Source organism: Mauremys reevesii, linkage group 1, assembly GCF_016161935.1.
Source record: "Mauremys reevesii isolate NIE-2019 linkage group 1, ASM1616193v1, whole genome shotgun sequence".
NCBI classification, from domain to species: Eukaryota; Metazoa; Chordata; order Testudines; family Geoemydidae; genus Mauremys; species Mauremys reevesii.
Genome location: NC_052623.1, coordinates 117572480 through 117599968, shown reverse-complemented (window position 1 = coordinate 117599968; position 27489 = coordinate 117572480). Strand labels below are relative to the sequence as shown.

Genomic DNA, 27489 nt, shown 5'->3' with positions numbered 1-27489 from the left:
ATCAGAGGCTCTAAAGATTTAGCAATGAGATACCAGAGAAGTATTTTCATAGATTGGAGAACATCAATCAAGTGACTTTGCCAAGGCCACAGAATAATCCGTGACTAAGCACAGTGAGAAATTTTTATAAAGTGTTTAGAGATTTTTGGTTGCCCACTGTGAGCTATCTTAAAGGAGCCTGATTTTCAGAGGTGCTGAACTGATGTTTATAATAAAGTGACCTCCTAATCATAGCCATAACATTACTATTTTGCATTAGCCTACATGAAGTTTATGGGCTAGTTTATTTCTCAGATCTCCATTGTCTATTTACAGGCTGTTCAAATACAGATATTATATATCTCACAAGTTTAATACTACAGAAATTTTATTTGAGTCTAAGAATTTTGTCCATTATACCCAGTAATGCTTTGTGTGGATGTTATGTAAATCCATCTTCAGATAATCAGTGCATTCAACTGATTTTAGCAAGCAGAACCAAATGTGGTCTATAGAGGGCATCGTGACCATGTGAAATTGCAGGGCTGGAACCCATCACTGAGAACAAACTGTGTTTTACCTAAATTCTGCGAGAGCCAAATCCTCAGCCTTTATGGCAATGAGAACATTCAGCCATGGTGAACTAATTCACAGGGTTGGCTTTTGATGCACTCAACAGTTCACTGTGACAACATGTAGAAATGTCACCTCTGAAAGTAAACTTCTTGCCGCTGATTGAAAGGCAGCAAAAGTCACAAGCACAAACTCCTAGGGTTACACAAATCATGTAATCTGTTACAATATTCTTGAGGCTTTCAATGAAAACATGGAATTTTACATTTTCAAACAGTTTGCCAACAGATTGTGACTGGTTGCCACTGCCAGGAAAAATGGGACTTGAAGACATGGTGAAACTATGCTTGTGGATTTTCCCATTGTAAGAGGATACACAGTGTGCTGCACACATTTTCAAGTTCTCTTCAGAAGACTGCAGCCTGTGCTCACACATCCCTTGCTCAAGGGACATCCAAAGACCATGATTTTCCTTGAAACAGGTTAGCCTGAAAGTAGCTTCAGTTATAAGAGTATTTAACTGCCTGCCCCAGGAACTCAGAATCATTTATAAATAAACAAATTCATCCTTACATTTATAAACAAACAAATTCACAAGCAGCCTTGTGAAAAAGGCGGTATTTATTTCACAGATGGGAGAAAAAGGATTAGAGAGAGGCTAACGACTATAAAAATTATCCATTGCTGACAGTACGCGTCACCAAGGGATGCAGGTACCCATGGTTTTAACTGCAACAAACAAAACAAAACAAAACAAAACAAAACACAAAAAACAAAAAACAAAACAAAACAAAACAGTGTTTTGCACCATTTCAGAAACTGTGGGTAAGGTTTAAACAGTGCTGAGCACAGTTTGTCCTTGTTTACACTTGCAGCTAACCTGTGTTGAGCTGGCACTCACAGTCAACAATGGGCAATTTTTGTAACACAGAAAAGGTTGCTGTCTCTTGCCCAAGGTTGTAACAGCAAGTTAGTGTCAGTACTATAAACACAACACAGCTCTCCTGACTTCCAATCCTGTGCTTTACTCCAAAGACCATACTGACACTATCTGCTAGCATGTTCCCTATCCACACCAAGGGAGTGGCAATCAGCCAAGTGTGCTTTATCGGAAGCACAGTTGCCAACTTTCATGTGGTAAATAAGCACCTCGACTTTCACAATAAGCCAAAAACAAGCTAATCTATTTCAAAACAAAGGCAAAACAAGCCAATTCCTAAGAACCCCAACACTATGTGACTAGATCCCCCCCGGCCTGCAGTCTGGGACTGTGGAGGGTCTGCTGTGCACCCCTGACTCCCCTGCCCTTTGCCTGGAACCAATAAAAAAAAGAAGCAACAAGCTACAAGCCAAACAAGCTACAAGCCAAAAATTAGCCAACAAGCAACTCACAAGCCAATTAAGCCAAAAACAAGCCCAATTTCTGTTTTTTCCACGGGTGTGGCATGTCTGATCGGAAACTGTTGAAAGGACTTTGCAATGCAACGTGTCAAGCTTTAGGGCTTGGCTACACTTACAAATTTGCAGCGCTGCAGCAGGGTGTGAAAACACACCCTCTGCAGCGCTGCAAATTGCGGCGCTACAAAGCCCCAGTGTAATCAAAGCCCCCAGCCAGCGGCCGCGCAGCGGCGCCGCGCTCCCCCGTTATCCCTGGGGGGCTGGAGGGAGGAGAGTGGGAGAGTTTCTGGGCGCTGGCGCTTTGGGCTAGCGACTACCGCGCTGCGCGCAGCGCTGCCGCCGGCAGCGCGCTGCCTGAGCAGTTAAGTGCAGCCAGCCATAGCCTCATACTTTTAACAGTAGTTTACAGAGTACATTATACCATATGTATGAACGCCTCCACTGCATCTGCAAACAGTCCCCTCTGGTTTCTCGTCCCTTCATGTTCCCCTCATGTTCCCTGCTCCCATTATTCGTAATAGACAAAGTCTTCCAAGTGTGGACTATATTTCACACAGGCTTCTCAACACTAGTTATACTTATTAACAACATGTATTTAAAAGTAAGGCATTTAGAAGCTAGCGCCTTAGGAAAAAATAGCTATTGGTTGATCTACAAAGCCTCTTTGTACTGCACACAGTGGGTCAACTGGCTTCTGTTGTCCAATATAGGTTACAAAATGGCAGCGTGTGCGTGACAGAGAAATACACACATGAGATAGTGCCTGTCAGCAGAGCTCACAGTACAAGGGGGAGAGGGTACCTAATGGTCAAGATTCAAGACACATTAGGGAAAACCACCATCCCCCCTTCTGTTGGGAGGTTTTTCAAGCAACACAACTGATTCAAGTAGACTAGCACAGAAGCTACAGATAGATCACGTAGTTCCACTCACGTCTCAATGGAGTACCATTCCTAAAGTTTATTTTAGGGTGTTTTATGCAGCCTAGTTTTGAAGCCTCCCAAGAAAATCAGGCCTCCACCCATTCCCTTGGGAAACTATTCCACAAACGAATAGATCTCAGTGTTGGGAATCTTATCCCAAATATTCAGCCTAAATTTCCCCCCTCACTTTCAGCCCATTACTTTTAGTAACCCCCCACCTCCATATTCTTCTGGAATAATTTCTCTGAGGCATCAAATATTTGTAGAATGTTTACTCCTAGCCATGCCCCAACATTAGTTTGAACACCTCCAAGCTCATATGGCACTAGCTGTGATCTCCCTCCTCACCTCAGGACAGCACACCAACACCTCAGGCCTGAAGTATCAGAGGGGTAGCCGTGTTAGTCTGGATCCGAGGCCCACCTCAGGCCTGGGCAGTTATTTCACCATGTGCTGCTGCTAACTCAATACTAAACCATGTACAGTAACTCCCCACTTAACGTTGTAGTTTATGTTCCTGAAAAATGTGACGAAGTGAAACGATGTTAAGCGAATCAAATTTCCCCATAAGAATTAATGTAAATGGGGGGGGGTTAGGTTCCAGGGCAGCTTCCCCTACTCTGCAAGCACCAGGGGTGGGGGGAAGGGGGTCAACCCTTAGCCCGCCCACTCCACCCCTTCCCCCATGCCCCACCCTTGGCCCGCCTCTTCTCCCCCCACACCTTCATCCTCTTTACTTCGCACAGTGTCCTGGCTCCTCCCCCCTCCCTCCCCTGGGCAGGAGGGTGGGGAGAGGCACGCCAAGTCCTCGCTCCTCCCTCCTGCCTGGGGCAATCAGCTGGCTTGTGGCATTCGGGAGGCAGGGGGAGCTTGCACGCCGAGTCCTCGCTCCTTCCCCTCCCCCCAAAACACCGTAAGCCAGCTGATTGCCGTGGGCAGGAGGCGAGGGAAGGTGCTGATCTGTGGGGTCTGCTGGGGGGGGGGGGCAGGAGGCACTGCAGGGGGGGGCGCATAGGGAGGCTGTCAGCTGTGGAGAAAGCAGGCAGCCAAACAACGTAAGAGTGGATGGAGCACTGCACAACTTTAAATGAGTATGTTCCCTAATTGATCAGCAACGTAACAACAAAACAATGTTAAGCGGGACGACTTTAAGTGAGGAATGACTGTATTTATTTGCTGACGTGGGAAGGGAAGAAGGAAGACTCAATCCAGATAGACCCAGCTGTGAGTTGTAAGTTTCCCAGAGCAAAGAAGGTGGTGGGATGAGTCAATAAGGAGGCACAAGTGTTCAAACCAAACACTTAAGTTGAAGGCATCTTGATCCTGGGGGCATCCAGAACCATAAAACTGATAGATGCCTTTAAGCATCTGCAGCGTTGGACAGTTAATGACAAGAGCAGCTTGCTGTCCTTGATTTAAACAGAACAGTGATCACCACTGCAATTTCCCTGTGTCTTTTAGGGTACGTCTACACTGTTATAAAACTCATGGCAGCGAATCTCAGAGCCCAGGTCTACAGACTCTGGTTCATGGGGCTCATAATACAGCGCTAAACACTGCAGTGTAAACATTGCATCTCAGGCTGGAGCTTGGGCTCTGAAGTCCACCCTGCTCCCCAGGGTTCACAGCCTGAGCTCCAGCCCAAACCCCAACGTCCATACTGCTGGTTTTAGCATCATAGTGCATGGCCAAGGCTGCAGAGCTGGGATCTGAGACTCGCTGCTGTGGGTTTACAGCCCAGGGCAGACGTACCCTTAGACTAACATTCTCTCTTTACCAGGTGAGCCACACCCCATAGCTATGCAAAGTAGACAACTTGTGCTAATCTTTCAGTTTTAAATCTTATGTCTCTGTGATTTCATTCCGGCCTCCTACAAACCTTAAACCTTTCCCGTTGTCTATGTATTTAGACCTGTTTTTCAAATCCTTTAAAATGTGCTTGGTGCTTTTACAAAACTTGAAAAGCACATTGTATATACAGTTTTACGTACTGTATGTATAAAACAGAACAATAGTTAAGTGAATAGATTCCAGCTCAGTCAGCTCTACACTAGAAACTTTTGCTGGTACAGCAATATTAGTTAGGACTGTGACTTTTTTTTATTTTTTAAAACATACAATATTTCAAATCACAAATGTGTTATACTGACACAGAAATGCTTTTGCTGGTATAGTTTATTTTGCTCATGTGACTGAACCAGTGTAAGTTGTCCCAGCAAATGCACTTTGTTGATGGCATAAAAACTGAATCCACATTAGGAGGGATTTGCCAGTATAGCTATATTGATATATCTATACCGGAATAACTAGGCCTAAGTCATGAAAAATTATACGGACATCTAAAGTTTTTGGTGATTTTTTATTTCCTTCTCTGTCTTTTGTTAACAAAAAAATAAATAAATCTGTTTAAGGGGACAATTAATGACAGCCAAAGCATAGCATGTACTAGCCAACAGATATTGTCAGGGCTCCTATGAAATTACCCCAAACCAAAATTTTCAAAACTAAGTGACTATGGTTAGGCTAATAAATAAGTGGCTTCATTTTCCAAGGTGATGGGTACTCACCATGCCTCACTGAGAGATGTAGGGTACACAGCACCTTTGAAAGTTAGGCCACTAATTTAGGCACCTAAATATGGAGTGAGGAACTCTAACTGTAGGTACTTATGTTTGAAAGTCTTCGCTCCAACAACATCTACAGCACGGCATGGCAGGATAATATCAATGTATATATTTTTTTAAAAGAATAAACATGCCATATTTTAGATTAACAAATCTACCTTTAGTAAAAGATGCTTGGTCTGCATATTTCAGAAAATAGATCAACACAGAATGCAACTTAAGAGTCTAAAGGTTTCCAATGCTGGTTTTAACTGAAATAGCTTCAACATACACTTGGGGGTATGTCTACACTACCCGCTGGATTGACATTAGCAAATTGGATTCACCCTTGCATGTTATTAACATTTAAGATTGTTTTTCACTATGATTTACTATGCTTGGAATTAAGAGTTCATAGATTTTAAGGCCAGGAGGGACCATTACAATCATCTAGTCTGATAAACTCCCTATATAATAAAGGCCTCAGAATTTCACTTGGTGATTCCCGCATTTATCCCAACTTGTGGTTGAACTAGATTATATCTTTTAGAGACGCCTACTCCTGATTTAGAACACTGCAAGTGTTGTAAAATTTGATATAATTTGAAGGACCCTTCCAATAGCTAATTCCCCACACCTAAAATTTTGCCTGGTGTCCACTTTAAACTTTGCTGACTTCAACTTCAAGCCACTAAACCTTGTTATGCCTTTATCTGAGACATTAAGGAACCCTTTAGTATCATATCTTCTTTTTGCATTGGTAATTATATATAGATTGTGATCAAGTTGCCTCTTAACCTTCTCTTCAATAAAATAAACTGATTGAATTTTTAGTTTCTCATTGTAAGGTTGGCTTCCAAACCAAAAATTATTCTCTGAACCCTCTTCACTTTAACATCCTTTAAAAAATATGAACACCAGAACTGCACACAATATTCCAGCAGTGGTTCACTCATGCCATATTCCAAAATTATATCACCTCTCTAATTCTGCTCAACATTCCCTTGTTAACACAACCAAATATTAGCTTTTTTATGACACAGTATCACACTGGGAGCTCATGTTCTGGCTACCTTGTTTGCTGATTGCAGAACTAAAATGAAAATGGTCATCAATAATTACCAGGTTCCTATAGATGGACTGAACTGCCTATACACAGATACAAAGTGGGAGCTTTGGAAATGAGTAATGAAGATGCACGTTAGTGGATAAAGCCACACTTGCAGGAGATTATTAAGCAAACTATTTCCTTTCACAGATTCCTCTGACATGGACTATTTCTTCCTATCACCACTCTCCTCCTTTCTTTATCTTCTGAAAAGCACCTCCTGAAATACCTCCTTCTGAGAGGAATAAGAAAAACCTTCAGTCATCCCTGAGTCTGAGAGGCTCATGAGAAAGTCGCTTTCTGGTTACCCTGAGAATAAGATCAACGGGAGAAAGAAATCCTATGGAGAATTTAGTAAGTTATTTTAAATACGTATCTTCAATATACATCCTCTACCAGTACTGTACTAAATGTCAAATTGGGATTTTGTATATTAATAAAGATTGGTTTTCTTATGAAAGGATTGTTTGTATCAATTCTAAATCTGAAATGGCCTAAAAAGTACCATGAAACACTGGTTTGCTCACAACTACTCCAATTACTACTCCACTTGGTTAGGTAGACGCAACCAAAAATGCAGAAAGTGAGTGACTGGTGAAATGTTGTTAGTGTGTCAACCCATGTGTTGGTGCTACTGTTAATGGCAAGAGAGCATATGTAATAATTCTAGTAATACACCTCATAACATGCAATATATTGATATTACCACACACACATAAGGATTATATGCACTAAAAACTGTGTGTGAAGCTAGCGTTCCAATATCATGGTGATTTGTAATATGCATCAGGCCATTAGTGGAACTCTAAATCAAAATTTTACTCCCCACATCATTGCCTTGATAATCAATTTTACAGCAGCCAAGCATGCTACGCACTTTACAGAGCAAAAAACTACAGGAGAAATCCTGGCTCTACTGAAGTCTGAGAGTGTTTTGCCATTGACTTCAGTGGGGCCAGGATTTGATCCAAGGTTCTTGTCCTAAATAGCTTAATCTAATTTTAGACATGAGTGTGAGAGTTCTGGACAGTATTATACTTACTCGTTAACTGATGTGAATAGAGCAATTATGGATACATGATTAGGTCCTGCCTGTGCTAATGTAAGGAGAGATTTTAACAGCCTAGCAAAGTGCCAAGGCCACGGCCAGTAACTAGAATATCGACTGGAATGCTTATTGCCAAAAGCAGTTAAACTAGTAGGCCTTTGCAGCAATCTTAGCATAACTAGGCAGGCCAGGAGGGGAGCAGAAGTGATGATGAGAATTGAGCATGACCCTGTGCCATCCTGTTGGGCTTTCTTTTAAACTGCTGAAGTATGCAGTTTTGAAAGACAGGAAGTATCTATACTTCTGGTGTGCGTCTGTGTGCATGTGTGTGACTCTGCAGAAACACAGCTGTACAACCAATTGCTTGAAACTTCTTGCTTCAGCTGCTTGTTCAGCAGTTATTGGTGATTGACAAGCAGTGAGACACTTAAAAGCATAAGAAGGGGAAAAGGTCTGTGTTGGGTGCACTCTTCGTGGACACATCTCAATATCCTCAGCAGCAGAAAGAAGGCTGGTCAGCAGAAATCTGTTGCACTTGAAGGACCGTCCAGACTCTTGAGGTAACTATTGGATTTTTGGGGGGTGCTAACCTGTTGCTTATGTGTGTATGTGCTTGAGACTAAAATAAAGTGGAAGCTGTAAGTGAAAGTAGTCTTGTGTTGTACTGCTTGTGCCAACCACCTATGGACATGCTGTGCTATGGATGTCTTGTGCCCCCATTGATTTATTTTCTGACATTGCCTCGCAGAATATAGTTACCAAGAGCTGTGGATTCAGAAAACCCTGGGTAACGGTAACAGAGCCAAACTGGATGTCCAAAAACGAAGCATCTTTTTGCCAAAATAAGAAAGCTATTGTAAGTGAAAGATGCCACAGAGTACATATTTTGCACCCCGGGACACAAATAGTTGCAATGGATGCATTCCAAAGCCTCAAAGAGTGACTGAGGTATTGGCTATGGCTTTTGGAAATAGACATCCTTACAAAGTGTTTAAATCTTCAAGACTTTAGAAATCACTTTTTCATCCTTGGAAAGAAAACATACCAAGATAAAGAAAAGTATCAGAGGGGTAGCCGTGTTAGTCTGGTTCTGTAGAAGCAGCAAAGAATCCTGTGGTACCTTATAGACTAACAGACGTTTTGCAGCATGAGCTTTCGTGGGTGACTACCCACTTCTTCGGATGCAAGATAAAGAAAAGGGGCTTTAAGTTCTCCTCTGACTAGTGGAAGGAATTCAAACCGATTTATTCCTCACCGTGTAGTAAAAAAGAAGAAAGTGGAATAGCTAAAGTTGGTGAAAGTATGCTGGGGCTTATCTGATAAATGTCCTGTATTTGTTTGATCCACACTTTTAGTGATCACTTCAAGATAAAATGTCTCATGAACCAAGAGAAGCAGAAATTATTTCTCTGTACACTGCCAGAAAGACTAAAATCCCTTCTTTTCAATGGTGAGAAAGGGTGTAATGTATTCTAGTGCTGGTGGTGCAACAAGACATTAGGCCTTGCTATCACATCACCTCAGTTTTCTTCTTTGTATGGCAAGGGAAGTGATTAGCAATGTTCATAGAGCCAAACCCAGGTTAGTGAGTGGCATGGTGTGAGCCTGAGATGCTACTGGCAAATGATCAAAGTGAGCATTGATTTAAAACGTGGTCCACAGTCACATTATGAACTGTCTCATCTTCCACAGGCATAAGAGATGACAGCATCTGCTAAGTGATGCTCTGAAATGGTTCAATGTGGACCATTATTTCTGGGATAGGTTGAAGCCTGGAAGTTTTTCTGTGAGATCAGCAATCAGGTGTTTGTTTGGAACATGAGCATTATCCCAGTAAGCCTCAGCTTTAAGAACTTAAGCCCGATACCAAAAGGCTTGCAAGATTTCAGGGGTGTCTTTGGAAGGTTCTGGAGGTTTTCGTGAATTGGTAAGTTCAGGTTGGCCATGGTTGGCTTGCACTTGTGAGCTGTCTCTCTCTCCGGACCAAGGATGGGGCTGTACACGCCCAAAGGGGCCAACCATCGAACAGCAGTATGTTCCAGTGCTAATCCTCACGGTAGCATTAAGCTGCATGGCTAGAGATTAGTTATGTGAGCTGCCTGCCCAGACTGGTGCGCAGTATTCAGAGATCAAGTATATCAACACTAGAGTCAATGTGCATCGTCATAAATTATAAAGCCTCAAAAGACCTGTGATGGGGTGCCTGCCTCACACTGAGCCCTAGGGGGTTAATAGAGCCCTAGGGAGGCTGTGCAGGAGGCAGCAAATCAGAGAAGGGCTGAAGGGAGCAGCCAATCAGGGCCCAGCAGGCTCACAATAAAAGGGAGCAGCAGGGCAGAGAAGGGCAGTTCTCTGCTGGGAGCCCAGGGAGGAAGGACTGTCTCTGGAGGGCTGAGAGAACTGCCAGCACCCTGGACAGAGCAGTGCTGTGAGCAGGAACCAGGGGAGCAAGAGATAGCTCCCGGCTGACTGCTGGGATTTGCAGGCTGAGGCCCCAAGGCAAGGGCAAAGAGGATGCTGGGGCTACGAGGAAGTGGCCAGACAATTTACTGCAGTAGCCACTAAGGGAAGTGGCTGGATAGAGGACTGCAGGTCCCCCGGAAGGGCTGTGTCACTGAAGAGGAAGCTGTGGTCCTTGGAGAGACGTTGGTCCTTGGAGAGACGTGGGTCCTAGAGAAGGAGAGACGGCAGCCAGGTACCACCCGAAGAGAGTGCACTACCATGCAGAGCTAATTCCCAGGACAGCCAGCAGGGGGCGCCAGAGTGCTGAGTGAACCCTGTTACAGGACCACTCTGATCTTCTAGTCTGATTTCCTCCATATCACTGGCCAGACTTCCCTGAATTAATTCCTGTTTGATTTAGAGCACATTTGTTAGAGAAACATCCAATCTTGATTTAAAAATTGCCCATGATGAAGAATGCACCACAACTCTTGGTAAGTGGCTCCAGTGGATAGACAGGAATGCGCCCAACATTGGGCTCTTACTCACAATCCTGAGATTAAGAGTCTCATGCGCTACCGACTGAGCCAGCTGGTCACCCTTGAGTTAATTGGGCACCTTAAGGTCCAGTGATGAGTATGGCAGAGGCGTACAAAGGCTTTCAGAAAAACTTGAGCTGAGTCAATGCATCACCACCTTCCCTCCTGTATCAGGATCAATAATTAGGATGGCTAACTGCCTGCTCTAAGGAGAGGTCATGTCTGCTGTAGCACAGCCATCCCACTTGGCCTGTGACCCACCTAGCCTGCCCTTGGAAATTAAACTCATTTTCATTGCTAATATGAATGAATGTGATCCTCCACATAACTTTGGCAGTTTTCAGTATTTGTTAGTACTTATTTTTGACATGATGCATAATCCACACTAATTCTTCTCTGGACTCCTAACAACGTGTAATTTTACAGTGCTGAAACTTACTGTGCTCGGGGGGGTGTTTTTCACACCCCATAGCAAGAATGTTGCAGTGCTGTAAAGTGCCAGTGTAGACAAGCCCTAATTATGAGAATTACTGAGTAATTATACTTAGTGTTACTAATTACAATGTAGTTCTATTAGCAATTTAATCAACTATTTTCATTTTCCTTAAATTTTATATCTCGGCTGCTTATGAATACTGAAACCAACTCAATTTGTGCATTAACAAAACAAGGATTACAGAAACAAGTGCAGTGCATAAAAACAAAACAGGAAGCGCATTACAAAAAAGCTGTGTTCACAATATATTTATTCAACATGTGTTTGCTTATCTATTTGAAACCCTTTAATCTTTATTTTGTAAACCTCATCTTTTCCATTTAGTTGTCTCTATCCTTCCACCAACTATTTAGTTTTTGCCCAGTGAGTAGGTCTGATAAAACTTAAGCAATAAGTAAGTATTCTCCGGGCCAAACACAAACCTTCTAGATATATTTAAGGATGACAAACAATTCTGTAATCCTAAATATCTTGATAAGATAATCACTACATCCAATCTCTTCCAATATATTTGTAGGGAAGTTAGGAATACAGAAATTGTGATGTCTAATTAGAGAATGGAGGTATCCTGAGACAATTTGGAAGCTATCACTTCACATAAAATAAGGTAAGACTGGATGATTACTTATTAGCACTGCACTTGTGAAACTACATAGTGTTTTAATCTGGCACCCACAAGTAATACTGCTTGCCAATTAAACAGAATCACAAGTAGAAAGGACAATATAATTGGTATGAAAATGTGGGTTTAAAAAGGAAGACTGTGAATTTCCAGATCATTAAGGTCTGAAACAAGACTTCAGGTCTCCAATCAGTAGAGTTTATTTTTTAATTGTAAAAAGAAGAAATCAGATCCTAACCACACTACACCTTTCAAACAGTGTCAAGGAAAGTGTAAAACTAAGTATTTAATCTAGTTTACATTAATAAAACAATGATTTTATATAGTTTCACAACAGTAGAGAAGAAAATATTTGATTCACATTATTTGGGGAAATGGAAAACAAATTCTGAACAGTTTTCAACTTAAACTGGTGTAGTTGGGATGTGCATAATCATATTAGTGTGAGAGATGGCAGGGCTCGAATCCAGGCCCATAGGTCTGTAGGCAGTGCTCAGGCTGTGGCTGCCACACAGAAGCTCACCCAAACCAGAGAAGAAGGGGGCTAGCAAAGCTCTAGCTCACAAAGGGCCCCACACATGAAGCTAGGGTGACCAGATGCTCCGATTTTATAGGGACAGTCCTGATTTTTGGGTCTTTTTCTTATATAGGCGCCTAATACCCCCCACCCCCTGTCCCGATTTTTCTCACTTGCTGTCTGGTCACCCTACATGAAGCTCCTGATTGGGGGAAGACATCCAGCCCCACTGATTGGCTGGGACCCAGTACTTAAACCAGAAAGAGGCACAAAAAGTTGATCCAAGCAACTAGGTGAATCCCGAGCTAGCTGCTACTACAGACCCCGCCTACATGGCCTGACTCCTACCTTCCTTACCCCAGACACTCATCTGTTCCCAGTTCCTGCTCCTCTCCAAGTTCCTGCTCCTATGACCTACCTGATGCTGATTCCGGCTTGACTTGTGACTCTGCCTCCAGCTCTGACCTTTGGCTTGGCACCTGACCCTATCTCTGATCCCTGGCTTGATTCTGGACTTCGGCTCCAGCGCCTGACTTACCATTAGGCATGACTGCCCACACCTTGCTTCCTATAATTGTGGGGAGTCCTACACAACCTCACAGTTCCCATCATAATTCACGAGACTGAGCGCAGGCCGAGTGGCAATTTCCAAACAAAACCAGGAAGTGAACAATGCATTCTAGTGTACATATAGCGGAAAAAAGCCAGGAAGGATATTTTCCTCCTGCCCTGAGTAGTGGATAAAAAACATGCTTGCTGAGATTCTGGGAAGTGCCGATGTCACGGAACCTCATAAATTAGAGCCTAATATTACTGCTGTTAAGTAGGGATACCAAGTAGTTATAAACAGACATTAAAAAATTGATTGGACACATTACAAATGTGCAGTTTTTATTAGAATGGCACATTTGAACATATGATTTTAAACAGTAAGACATACCTATCTGCACGTGACTGTGCTTAAGAGTTTGACTCTGCATGGTTTGAATATCTGCAGGTACTCCAGTGCAGTTACAAACATTTTTAACACACCAGCAGCATGTCTGTTTATATTTTTGAGTTTAACCAATATGTGTTTCTCCTGACCCATTACAAAAAGAGCAGAAAACATTTAAAAATTACTACAAAAGTGAATCATCTCTGTGCAAGAATAACAGTCACAGCAGTAGGCACAGTCATTGCAGGGCTGAGAGCTCATTTTATCTCATTGTGAACTTTATTTAACGTACTCTAAAACAAAAGTCGCCTTCACACAATCCTAAACCATATAAAACACTCAGAAAAACTTCCAGTGAGTAAGGTGCAACTGTAAAGAAACCACGTGTATAGAGCAGCATCTGTTTTTCTTCTGAGAACATACCATCATGTGAGATCTCATGCTCACCTACTCAGTTACCAAATTCTTGCTTTTGTGCAATATCAAATGGCATTTTAAAGTGAGGATGCTGGGACAGTGATAAGGCAGGGAAAAATCAGTGCATACAAGAGTGCCTTTTTACAGATTCCTTTGGGCTACCAGAAGGTAAGTGTTAGCTGCCACCATCTGTTACCCAGAAAAAAAGCACCAAATTGGTATTTAATATTAATGTTATATTAACTCCCAGGGGCCAAGATGGCAACCAAGACTCCCTTGTGAAAACAGAGAAAGACAGTATATGTCCCACAGTTTACAGTTTAAAACACCATATGAAGGATAGGGAGAATTAAATACTTGAATATGTATTAGAAACAAAGATGATATTTAGTGACAGTTGATCTGTGAGGGTCAGACCCCATCAAGCCAAAACCTTAAAAATATGGAAACAAACAAAAGATGGAAGTTAAAGAAAGGGAAAAAGCCTGTGCATTCTTTCCACCTTTACATTGCCTATAATGCTGTCAATAACAAACTCCATTACAATACCTAGCTATTATATATCAGAGGGGTAGCCGTGTTAGTCTGGATCTGTAAAAGCAGACTACGTCTGTTAGTCTATAAGGTGCCACAGGATTCTTTGTTGCTACATCTGTTAGTCTATAAGGTGCCACAGGATTCTTTGTTGCTACGTCTGTTAGTCTATAAGGTGCCACAGGATTCTTTGTAGCTATTATATAACGCTTTTCATCTGTGCCTCCATAAGGCTTTCACTTCTAGCTCCAACAGATACCCAAAAAGCGGTATGTACTCCAACTTCACCAAACTGGCACTCTAAGACAAAACCTTAATACTGACTTCATGTGTTTTTATATCAGTTATATCAAGAGACTGACACATCTGACCATTATACAGTACATGCATTTGGAGAGTTATTTTGCCTTTGCACTGCTCCAAGATAATCATTAAGGTCCTGATCGGCAAAGCACTTTCTTGGAGAGCGTTGCTCACTTGAATCACAACAAAAGATGGGAGCAATAAAACGTCCTTGTTAAAGAAAACAGATTTTGCAATTGCAAGAATTCCCTTACTCAAGACATCCTCTACCTCCCCCCACCCCTAACATACACATTTAGTCATTCCAGTTTTGTTCTGCATTTGTTCTCAGCAAGTAGAGCAAGGCCATTGAATATGACAGCCAAATACCTGCTTCATGTAGGCATAGCACATTGTTTCCGCAACTCTCTTGCCTTCATCGTAGCAGGCCCTAGGTCCAATGGGGTTCACATGGCCCCAGTAATCTTCATTCTGAGGGTGAACCTCAGGATCTATGGAGAGAAACAACACTTGAATGACTTTCTCTTTCTAGTAACAGGAAGAGGGAATGTAACTCCTTTTATATACGGCTCTTTTGATAGAGCTTGTTTTAGTATGTACAGTGTTAATCAATTTTTCTTCAAATTATCTAATTTTTAAATATTAAACTCCAACGTCTTCCACTCCAATAGATTCATCAAATAGAATCCCAAAGGGATAACTGTAAGGACAATCTGAGAATCTATAAAATCCCCAAATTGATCATATTAAACAAAGCAACATCGATGGATGTGTCTCCTCGTAAGAGCCATTACTCATGGCAGGCTGAGTTGAATGTTTGTCTGGAAATGGACCTTAAAGATGGAATAACTCTAGATGCAAAACCAAGATTCTGATCTAAGATAATTGAATAGAGAGATTATAGGTTATTTAGAGTTCATTGGCAATTTCTATTTAGTTTGCAAAAGGAGCTAAGACATCTTGGCATTCAAAAAAGAGCTGGGGGGAAAAGGAGGCAGGAGCTGGAAATCTAGACATGCCATAAATAATCTGGTTTGGTGAAGGTGTGAGGCAGCCCCGCAAACAAAAATTGTGTGTGCGCGCCTTGTTCTTCTCTCAGCCTGAAACTCTGGGACCAGCAAGTGGCACAGAGAAGTTACCTTTTCAGCCAAGATGAATCTGAGTAGACAAAGTAGAGGCAGCTGAGCGTAAGGAAGGGTAAGGTGCTTTATCTAGAGTTAGTTTAAATTTCCCTCTATCCCCCTAACAAAAAAAGTTGCAAACATGCTGCTCTGGCTCGCTTTCAGCCTTGTCTGTGTCCCTGGGACCCACTGGTATGATACGCCTGGAGGTGTAGGCCAGGTGCAAATAGATTGATTGATGGTGGCAGCATTCTTAAGAGTTGCTGAACAACAGCTGTGACAAGGGAAAAGAGAACCCTTTCATGCTACTGGGAGAGTCATACCTGCCTCCCCATCACCTCCAATACATGCTGAAATACAACTATGAGGAGGCCAGGACAAACATTAAAACCATTCAGCTGAGTCATATATAATAGACAGCTGTCATTACCATTACCACCACCAATGAATATTTAATACATTGGCAGAATCTCCTCCATGCCACTTACAAGTTCCATGAAGATTTTGCTGCCCCCCCCAACCTTTTCTAGTAAGCAACCATTCATATCTTGAATTAACAGTCGTAAAAACAGATTCTTGTTGGCATGCTCAGTGGTAAATTCTCTAGCATTCCTGCATGGATGAAAGGTATCCCCACTCTGGAGGCACCTTTTTCTTTTTTACTGATACTATTTATACTGAATATTAAACACACACTTTAGATTGCCTTCCCCTAGTTTCTTCGGTGACCTGTGAAAAGTTACCCATGAATCCTTAGCACTGCTCAGCAGTAAGAGGTATAACCAAGGAAGAAAAACAGGAATGTTACGGATCACAATTCTTATTCTGATCTGCAAGTACAAACAGATCACAACACGATCATCAGTTGTGCCCAGTTCTCTCCAGATTCGTATAACCCCGACAGAGCAGCATGACGGAAAGTGGAAACAATTTCATCTGGATAGGTAATATGCTTGTTTACGTATGCAGACACTGAAAGTTACAGTTCTGTCCAAGGCTTATTGCTTTCTGGACGCTACTGCTCTGGATCAAAAGAGCCCCCCCTCGAGCAGAGACCAGCACAGACCCTGAGGCTTTTACTGTCTAATATAAATGGTCCTAAGAGTTTTACAAACCAATATCCAATTCATAAAGTAAAAAAAGGTAATAATTGGAGATATACCAATCTCCTAGAACTGGAAGGGACCTTGAAAGGTCATCAAGTCCAGCCCCCTGCCTTCACTAGCAGGACCAATTTTTGCCCCAGATCCCTAAGTGGCCCCCTCAAGGACTGAACTCACAACCCTGGGTTTAGCAGGCCAATGCTCAAACCACTGAGCCATCCCTCCCCCCCAGAAGGTGGAGATCTAGATAGGCCATAAAGAATCTGGTTTGGTGAAGGTGGGGAACAGCCCCACAAACAAAAATGGTGCGCGTGCCTTGTCCTTCTCTGAGCCTGATACTCTGAGGACAGCAAGTGGCACAGAGGTTACTTTTTCAGCCAAGATTTATTCAATTTAAAAATGAATGTTAGTAATATTTGAAAGTTAGTGTTCAAATGGTATTAATCATTCCTCTCTAGAGCTGGCTGGCAGACAGTGAGACTGAACCATAGCTCCTTGGAAGAAATCTGGTCAGTTCCAGATTTGCAGTAAGCATTCAAGGAAACCATGTTCTGGGACATCACATATACTGAAATAAATAGTTGCACTGACACTGCTCATAGGAGGGTATTCCCCTCCCCCCCGTTTGTGGCCTGGATTTCAAATTTTCCTCCTTTAAAAAATATTAAGACACTACCAAATAATGGCTTATAATTAGAATGCCTCCGCTGCCAGGAGCTACATACAGCTTTGCCTTTGTCACGCTGTAACTTTTTGCATTGCATTTATAGTCCCAAACTAAGGTTTTAACTGATTAAAACTGTCCTCTATGGCCGACTCTCATGGGAAATTTAATTTTTTTTCATATCCTCCCTGAAGGCAAATACTGATGGCAAATATACTCAGCCATAATTCACAGAACACATCAAAAGCAGGGCTTTGGAGCGGAGCCCGGAGCAGCTCCGGAGCAGTGGAGCTGCAGGTTTTTGCCTGGAGCTGGAGTTGAGCCAGAGCACAGCTCCAAAGCCCTGATCAAACAACAATGGTTCACAAATCTTTGCATATTATAGACTAAGACAGGATTTTCAAAAGTATCCAAGTGACTTATGAGAAAATGCCCCATTGAAAGTCAATCAAACTTGTGGTCCTAAGTCATTTCATTGCTTTTAAAATTGAGACCACAGCATGGATTACTTTCTCCTCTCCTCCCTTCTCAAGGTCCAAGCCCAGTTCCACACCATTCCTGCTTCAACAATAGAGCTTGACTTCATAAAGAAAAATTATAATTAGGGCAGGATAAAACAGACACGATACAATCGTTTTATTACAACACCCATTTTATCTGTGCTGTGTTTTCCTCCTCCCTGGGTTTGAAGTTTCCATATATTACCAAATTCCTATTGTTATCCGGCTGGCCCACTGCTCTACTTTTTCTAGGTCACTGAGTTTTAGTTCTGTTCCCCTGTATGTTTGCTACCACTCTAATTTTTAAGCTGTTCTCCGATTCTATCATGGTTAAATTCATGCCAAATGAAACATGTGACAGTGAAAAGACACCAGATATTTTAGTTGATCATAAAAGCCTGTGGAAACCCTAAGGAGGTCCCGGACTGTGTTCAAGTTACAGTGCAGCTTTAATTCATGCAGATGCTTCAATACTCTGACAGAAGCAACTCTGCCAGTCACCTGGAAGCACCCTGCAGAGCACAGTTTGAGAACCTCTGTAGGAAGCAGAAACAGCTAAAGGACATTTTCAAGGGGTTTATCCTGCCAAGAACTAAAAAACAATAACTCTTTTCCATTTAGTTAAACCTACTATATGAAGACGGTAGATCCCTTTGCCTGACTGGATTTTATACATAACAAAGTCTGACAATCTGTGTTTCTTTTAGTTTTCCCCTGCAGCAATCAGATTGCTGGGGAGACATGCTGGTCCAGAACTGGTATGCTTGGTCTGCCTTTAGCAATGTTCCATCTTCTGGAAGAGAGAATATGGTTTCCTGTTCAGTTAGGAAGTGTCTCTTAGCCCAGTGCTTTCCCCGTGTAAGAATTGACTCTTGCATAACAGAAATAGGGAGGCAAGAATGTGAGATGAGACACAGTCATGCCATTTTCAGTGACTGCCTCATCATTGGTGGAGTTCTTGCTCGTGATATTTGTGGTGCACCTGCCTGCCTAAAGTTATTCCATCCAAAAAGTAAACATGAGGGGAGTAAAAAGAGCACATCTCATTCTTTCCGTCTAGAGGAAGAGGGGAGACGTTAGGAACTTTTTAATGAAAAGGTCTTTAAAGTGCTCAGCTATTAGCAACATCATGCTGCTTGTTGTGTTAGTTAGATCAGCTCAGTGCTGAAAATGCCTGTAGTAACTGGTAACCTATACTATACTAATAGTTGTATACTATACTATACTATACTAATGCTCCTACTAGCGGAGTAGAACTGGTGTTCACAACACAGGGAAATTTTTAGAAAGTTTATCTGGCACTAGCAAGGCCAATCATGGTCCCTGATGTAACCAAAGAGCATTTTGCAGCATCTGCACTAGTTAAATAATTCTCGACATGATTTAAAGAGGGGAAGGCAGGAAGTAGCCAGGGGCTCATTGCTGATAGTCATGTTGTCAGTAGGTCATTTTCCAATGGAGACAGATCTTTTCTTTGTATGCTGTTATAGAGCAGGGCGTGTGGCTTGTTCAGCACTGAACACACACCATTGCTTCTGCTTAATCATCATCATAATCCAGTTTCCAAACAGTCCGGGGAACAAGAGTCAAACCTGCTGCCTGTTTTCCTCCAATGCATTTCCACTATGGCCTCTGGAGTCTACGAGTTGAACATGTAGAAACTTCCACTAAGACCCCTTTATTACAAAGAATGCTAACATTCTCTTATAGGTCAACTCTTACACACAGCATTTAGGGCCTGATTTTCATTTACACTTGGGTTGCTTTATTCCACTCTGGCAGTGCAAAGGGGCCTTAAAGTGAAGATTACCATCTACATTTTAAACATTAAGATGAAAGCTAACAAGTCCAAGTATGACAACTATGCAAATACTTCATGCTGCCACACACCATCCACAGAAGTTATTGTAAATCTTCCTTGATCAGTCACACCATAGATACTCTAGCTATGCTCATGTCTTACCTCCATACACCTCAGAGGTGGAGGCCAGCAGAAGCCGTGCTCCAACACGTTTTGCTAATCCTAAACATTGAGAAAAAGGAAATAGTGAATTTTAGCGAATACAAAAGACTTTCAGTTATGTTCATTGCTTTATTTAGACCCCACTTTGTCTAAGGAAGAAGGAATTCAGGGCTTTCCTAATCAGTTTTTTCCAGATCTAGCCTCTCTTCCTCCAAGTCTCCAGTACCCAACTTCAAGCTGGAAGGAACACGACTGAGCTTTTCTGCAGCTACTCATACCACACAGCTGGCTGATTGTCAGATCTTACGTACACTTATTTCGTGGATTGAAAGTTACACTGAACTAAAGTGAAGGACTTTTTTTCCCCACAGATCACAAGGGACAATTGTGATCATCTACTCTGACCTCCTGCATAACACAAGGCCATAGGACTTCCCTGAATTAACTCCTGTTTGAACTAAAGAATATATTTTGGGACAACAGCCAGTCTTGATTTAAAAATTGACAGTGATGGAGAATCCACCAGAGCCTTTGGTACATTGTTCTAATGGATAATCACCCTCCTATTAAAAATTTTCTATATTAAGTCTGGGATTGGGGCCAGAAAAGTACTACTAGCCTGAAGGAATAGCTACTGTTTTAAGGTCTGATATCTTGTGAACCACAAGAGTTAGAAACGTTAATAGGAATCTGGGTGGGAGCTAAGTGGAGCTATGTAGTTTAGGAGAAAAGTGTGTCATATTCCCCATGTAAGTTCATTAGACCTTTGTAGCTCCTGTTGAAACTGAACGTAGTGGGCCTGATTCTGCCCAGCGTAAGGAAGGCTTTGCACTGCTCTGCTGGCACACTGACCCTCAAGATGGCAGAGCTAGTGATAGAAATTTTTCCCTGGCTCGGGGGACAATTTGATGGCACAGAACTGAGACAGTAGCTTTTAAGTCGTCTTCTTTCCTGAACTGTGCCCAGTGCAGCATTTCCTGGTTGGTGAAAAGAAGTGGGGCCAGAGGGTCCCCATGTCTCAGCAAATACCCACTACTTCAAAAAAAATCCCAGGGGCCATTGGCAACCAGTGCAAGCTAAAGCAGTGACAACTGAATCGAGATTAGGACATAAAGGGCTGGATAACAAGAGAGGCTGGAAGCCACTTTGCTGCCTCCATACCCCCTGACTCTCAGCTGCACTAAATACAAATTAATATAGCTGAGAATTTGTCCCTGACACTGTATATGACCTCGGCAGCAGCAGCATAGGACTCTCAGAATTGGCTGAGGGGAAGAGATCTCCACAATGGGAGGTACCAATACTATGGAGTTATTGCAATTCTACATACTTTAACACTCATTTTACTGGAGTCAGCTGTCACTCTGAACACAGGGATGCTCCCCAGTCACTGAGACACAACAGCAGTCTTTCCCCCAAAGTTGCACTCTGATTGTGTGCTTGATCTGCATAATTGCTTCATAGATATTACTCAATAATTGGGCCATGACTATGGAAACTCTTGTACTCTTGTACTCTGGCTGGCTCAAGATTTTCATGCTGTTTGTAAATGGTCTCAGCTGAAATACTGAAATGTTCACATGAAGAGGTAAACATCCTAGAAGAAAATGGGTCTTTCAAGGAAAATTAATTTTTTTCTTTGATTTTTGACTCATTCCCCCTTCTCATCCCTCGCTGAACTCTTCCTTCCCTTGTGCCAGATAAGAAGGCTCTTTCTTGGTCTTAGAATAGCTGTCAGTATTTGTGTTTACGTTAGGAAAATATTAGCTCTTCCTTTCCAATTCTGTTTTTAATCCAACATGAACAAATATACGAGTTATTCTGAGACATAGAATGAAGGGGAAAAAAGCATACCTTTTTTACCCTAAAAACACTTTCTTTCAATACTAGCGAGAGTTCTGTTTGCAGATTTTACACTCATTTAAATACTGAATTTAAAATTTTAGTGGAACAGCAAGTTGTACTTTCTTGCTAGCTTGCTAATAAACAAACTGGGCTAATGAATTCAGTCTTACATGGTACAATAGACAGAATCACCTCAGTGCAGATGGCTGTGCTCCAGATTCAGCCAGGTACTTAAACATGCGCGTCGCTCTAAAAAATACAAATAGTCCCTTTAATTTTTCATAATCGACTTTAATGGAACTACTCATGTGCCTTTCATTAAGCCTCTGCTTAAGTATATTGGTGTAACTGGGCCTTAAAGCTTAAGTGGAACACAACTGTGAACCCAACAGTTGTTAGCAGTTCTGAGTATTTCAAGCAAAATGAATACAGTAAGAAGAAAAAAAAAGATTTCAACTCACCTAACATGTTTAATGTCCCAATAGTATTGGTCTTTAATGTCTTGATAGGATTATACATGTAATTTGGAGGGGAAGCAGGAGATGCTAGATGATAGATCTGGTCCACTGTGAGATAATGGAGAAAAAAAATCCCAATATAATAAACTAAATGAAAAAAACAGCAGGGCTACAGGAAGCTACCACTGAAATGAATGCCTTATTATCAAACTCTTCACCTTCCGTATCTGTGTCCCCTAACTTCAAACCCTAGTTCTTAACACGTTATCTACAGAGATCATACATGCAAATCCATAGTAAAAACACAGCAAAATTAAACAGAATTAAGAATTAATCATATTAAACAGATGATTAATAGAATTAAACAGATTAAGATTTTTAATCATAGCAACACTGTTAGCACTTGTTAACACAGATGTATAGATGCTCCTGGTGTGTTTGCAGAATGCATAGCCTACAAGTAAAACATTTTACTTCTGCCAGCACTGCATAGCCAATGCACAATAGCTGCAGAAGAGCAAGGTCAAAATTACATTAATCTTCCTTATTGTACCTAGGAAGTGCACTGCATATGGGACAGTACAATCCTTTATAAACCCCATTTCCAAAACATGCAATGTTAGTTGTTTCTGGTAAGGTGGGTCAAGAGACTTATATCGATTAGAAATGCATGCATGCTTCTGTTCATCTTAGGTTTCCTGTTAGTGGCCTGATAGGCTATATGACCAAGGTTCTGAATAGTGAAGAGTGAAAGTGATGCAACTGGATTACACACAGCCCGTACATATTCATAGTTTTTTTGTGATGGGTATTGGAATCCCTCTATATCAGAGAAGTTGGTACCTATTCATTTCAGAAATTGTAAGAGAATTTCCAGCTCAGGAGAGAAAGTATAATAGAAGCACAAGTCAAAGGAACTGAAGGAAACCTATAACTAGTTGTGCAATACAGCAAAATCTGTCATACGTGACCATTCAAGGGACCAACATAGACTGGTTCTTAATAGAGGCAAGTGATTTTCCCACAGAAATGGAACAAGGATACGTTGGGTGATCTCTGAAGACAAGATGTTGCCTAATAAGGTTACAGGTTTCACTGAATGAAACAAGAGTTTGAAGACTGCAGCTGATGGAAAAAATGGTTTGTTAGCAATAAAACAAAGAACGTTGAGCCTTAACTGAAGATGCCTGTGAAACCCAACGTGAATGATTCAACAAAAACAGGTTAACAAGCTATTCGTAATGTAGCACAGAGAGCAGAAAGATATTTTTCTAGTGTCTCTCACCATAGTATGTCCAGACCACCCTGTATCCTTTTCTTGTTTAAAAAAAGAGACTGTGTGTACCAGAGGATGCCAAAATTAAATGGGAAGAGTTCAATTTGGACACAAAAAAAACAGATCTCCTACAAGGACACCTAAGAAAACACGCAAAGGTTATTTAAGAAGGGATAAAACAAAAAGGGTGCCATGCCTTTTTTGCTTCTTCATGATGTGTAAAGCAAAGCTTAATTTTTAAAAAAACCTGCTTGTTTTTAAACCTTAAAATATCAGAAGGATCCAGTCTGCTCCCTGTTTTGCTCATGATCTAACAGTGTGATGCTATGATGTAAAGCTGTCAATCTTTACCTGTAGGGTAACAATGTTAAAGCTCTAACAAGGCTCTTCTTTAAATTGTTTAGTCGGGTGTTTATACGAGACAGGTGATAGCAAAAAACACCACTTCAAAATAAAATGCACTCTTTGCACAGTGAATAAATCTCATCCCCACTCATTCGGGTTTAACTTCCATGACATCTGCAACATCACTGACTGAGTTATCCACTGAATCTTCAAGCAAAAATAGGGTAGACAAACCCTCATTTTCAATTAAAATAAAAAAAGTAGAACACACTTTTCTAAGCATTCTTCATATGTCATAAGCAACAAAAGACGGCACACACCCATTTCACCACCCCTTCCCTTAAAAAAAATGGCAAAGATGCAAACTTAGCCAGTTCACAATCCCTTTTCAATCCATAGTACTGCTGTGCCTCACAGGCACCTCACACTGGAAGTCTGATCATAGGCAATGTTTCACAGGGTCCAGGGGTCACTCAATGAAACTAACAGGCAGCAGTTTTGAAACAAACATAAGAAAGTACTTCTTCACACAACACAGTCAACCTGTGGAACTCATTGCCAGGGGATGTTGTGAAGGCAAAAAGCATAACTGTATTTAAAAAAAAATAGGTAAGTTAATGGAAGATAGCCATTGATGGACCTATTAGCCAAGATGGTCAGAGATTCAATTCTATGCTCTGCATGTCCCTAAACCTCTGATTGCCAGAAGCTGGTGCTTAGCAATGAGTGATGGATCAGTCAACAATTGTCTTGTTCTGTTCATTCCCTCTGAAGCATCAGGCACTGGCTACTGTCGGAAGACAGGCTCCTAGACTAGATGGACCATTGGTATGACTCTGTATGGCAGTCATGTCAAATTACCAACTCAAGCTCAACAACTCTAGTATAGAAATAGCCATTTTACTGCCATACTAATGGATAAAAGGTCTCATTTAAATATAGCTACCTGTTTAAAGAGTATAAGTTGCATAGCTAATTTTGTTCTACCACTGCATGACTGATGTCAAACAAGCTTACAAACTAAAAGGCCAGAATATAAAATCTGCTAGCTGAGGTTGAAAGAGACAATGTCAAAATGAGGGACAAAGTGAGTGAGGCAGCATATTTTATTGGACCAACTTCTGTTGGTGAGAGAGAAAAGCTTTTGAGCTACAAAGTGCTCTTCTTAAAACCACAAGCCCTCTAGAAATGGGATACTCTTATTTTTTCCATGACAGCCACACAAAAGGATCCCTTGTTCTGATAATTTCCTCTAGGAGCTACTGTACTATAAATTGTTTATTAATCACAAATATAAAATGTTAGGGAAATATACATGCTTTTATTTCTGACACACAAAACAATTCCAAAAAACAACCCTGCAACAAGTTAGTGCATTTCCACGGTGCAGGAAAAAATTCAGAGGGGAAATAGGTATAAGGTTTAAGTTTCACTTACTACTTTAAAAACACTATGTTAAAAACGATCAGGGTATTTAATATACATAATTATTTTAAGCCAAGTTTAATTAAATCACAATGATTTTGCTGATTCTTATTTTTGTGGCAGACAGGTCCCAAATTTTGAGAGGATTTGCAAGACCCCTATTATCAGGGCTTTAGATACATAATCTCCCCTCAACCCTTACAGCCCAAAGACTGTTTTTGCCATTTCATACTAAGATTACTTTGTGATATTTTAGTGAATTATCTGCCACAATGACATTTTTAAAAGGCATTTTTGTCATCCAGATAAACGTTATTACTACTGAATTATATTCTATTGGATGACCAATGTGTATGTTTCTGAAAAGACCTCACTGGAATTTCCTACATGTAACAGCTAGTACAAGTTTAACATTATAATGGTACATTGATGTTTAGAACAGTGGCCCATTAAGAGTGAACATTCCTTCCTTGGCATGAGTGAATGAAGATATATTTGAGCTGATACTTATCCATAACTGTTATATAAATGCTAACAAAAAAGTAACCATATGCAAGAATCAAAAAACTCCTTTCAATTACTCAAGCTCATTCCAGACAGAAAACAAGTGCAACAGAAGCATACACAGAGATGGGTCTGGGAAAGCAATGTCTCCTTCATTTTTAATCCCTTCCTCTCTGAGTCTTTTTCTCCAGTTGTTAGCTGCTGCAGCACCACAGGAAAATGTGGACCGGAAGAAGAAACACAGCCCTGAATGGTCTGTCCTATCAACTGCTTCACTTGCCAGAGAAGAGGGAACGTTTCAGCACCTGGGTACAATGTAGAGTGCTGCTTCTTTTGCAGACGGACAGTGACAATATTATACAAAGGACTTAGCAAGGCCAGGGCTAGCAGGTAGAAGGGTGATGGAGTATTCGCCATGGGACAGATGGTTGCCTTATCAGATCAGATGGATAGGAAAGCAGCCAGCTCCAGGCCCTCTCCAAAACTTTTAAAGATGCAGGCAACTGAACCATTTTGGAGGGGAAAGGGTAAAAGCACTCATATACTGTAATGCAAGTGACCAAACAGGCCCACAATCTCAGCATCGTAAGACAAATATGGCTGCCTCTCTAGCTCTGTTTTCCCTCTTTCAAGCGTTTCAGTATTTAAACATGTTTCTATCCTTTCCCTAAGATGCTCGTTTTCCATGACTGCAAGCTGGACCTAGACTGTAGTCACAGGAGTGCATATTACAAATGCAGCAAACACTCTGCATTTGTCATGCTCTTATATGACAAGCTCAACATTGCACGTCAACTACGCAATATAGTAAGATGGTAATTGTGGTACAATAAGCAGATGCAACATTAAAGTGTGCATGCTCATGTATATGCAAGCACTGAAGTACCCAAGTAAGAGTGATAAAAGACCAACAGTGAAAGAGCTATCCAAAAGAATGGCAGGTGTTTGCTGTTGACTCACTCTTAGCAGGTGTGGGAACTTGGCTGGGTACCCTGAACATGAAAGATGGAAGTGGATCACCAGCCAGAACAAACTAGAGACTGATTGGTCATAAGGCAGGAAATCTAGGCCGTCAACTCTGGGAAAAGGGCTTAGGCTAGAGTTTACATGTTTACTATCTATGGGTCACTTTGGGAAATTAATTTTAGTAATTTATGGTGATTATTAAAACAGACATTATGAAAACTGAAAGGGCATGTCATTTCAGATGCCCCAGGTTTCTTCACATGCATACAGGAGAGTCTTTCAAAGAATTAAATAAGTGTAAATGATTAAAAGTTATAACCCTATCAAGCTGATTTTAAAAAGAGCAGCTAAATTAAATGCAAACTTAGACTTCACACAAAAGTTGCACCTGATTAACCAAAATCATTTTTCGAATCAGTACAAGCCAGGTGTAATCAATTTAAGTTTCTACAGAACAGGATTTGCATCATTTAAACTAGACAGTTTTTTTGGGGGGGGAGGGGTGTTTGTTTTTGTTTTTTAAAACAGCTTTAGTTGAAATGGTGCAACTTGTGTATTTAGGCAACACCTTTGTTTAAGAACAGCCAAAATACCCCCAAAGAGCAAGTTCTCCTTAGGAGTTACAATAGAATCGTATTACAAGGCCCTGTGTGGGAAAACCCAATTAACTTCTCAAATCAGAATTGTGCTGAAAAGCAAAAGATTCCACCTTAAAAGGAAAGCGTTATATAAGGTGTTTTAATGCTCACATGCATCAATGAGGTTCTGTAACTGGTGCACCCACAAGCTTTACCTGTAGCCAACAGGCCACAAAAAGCGTGAGGTTCTATAACATCTTTGAAAACCAAAAGGAAAGAGTAGCTCTTCAAATCTGATTCTT

At 41.3% G+C, this 27489-nt stretch overlaps 1 protein-coding gene across 1 annotated transcript in view; it reads right to left on the bottom strand.

The window, feature by feature from the left end:
- The window catches only part of UXS1 (UDP-glucuronate decarboxylase 1), an 87678-nt gene that overhangs the window by 16698 nt on the left and 43491 nt on the right, over positions 1 to 27489 (bottom strand). Inside the window, exons 7-9 of the mRNA XM_039514121.1 lie at positions 22097 to 22201; positions 19791 to 19850; positions 14809 to 14930 (exon numbers count right to left, since the gene is read on the bottom strand). Coding sequence (XP_039370055.1) covers positions 14809 to 14930; positions 19791 to 19850; positions 22097 to 22201 — 287 coding nt within the window. The remainder of the gene's footprint in view (positions 1 to 14808; positions 14931 to 19790; positions 19851 to 22096; positions 22202 to 27489) is intronic.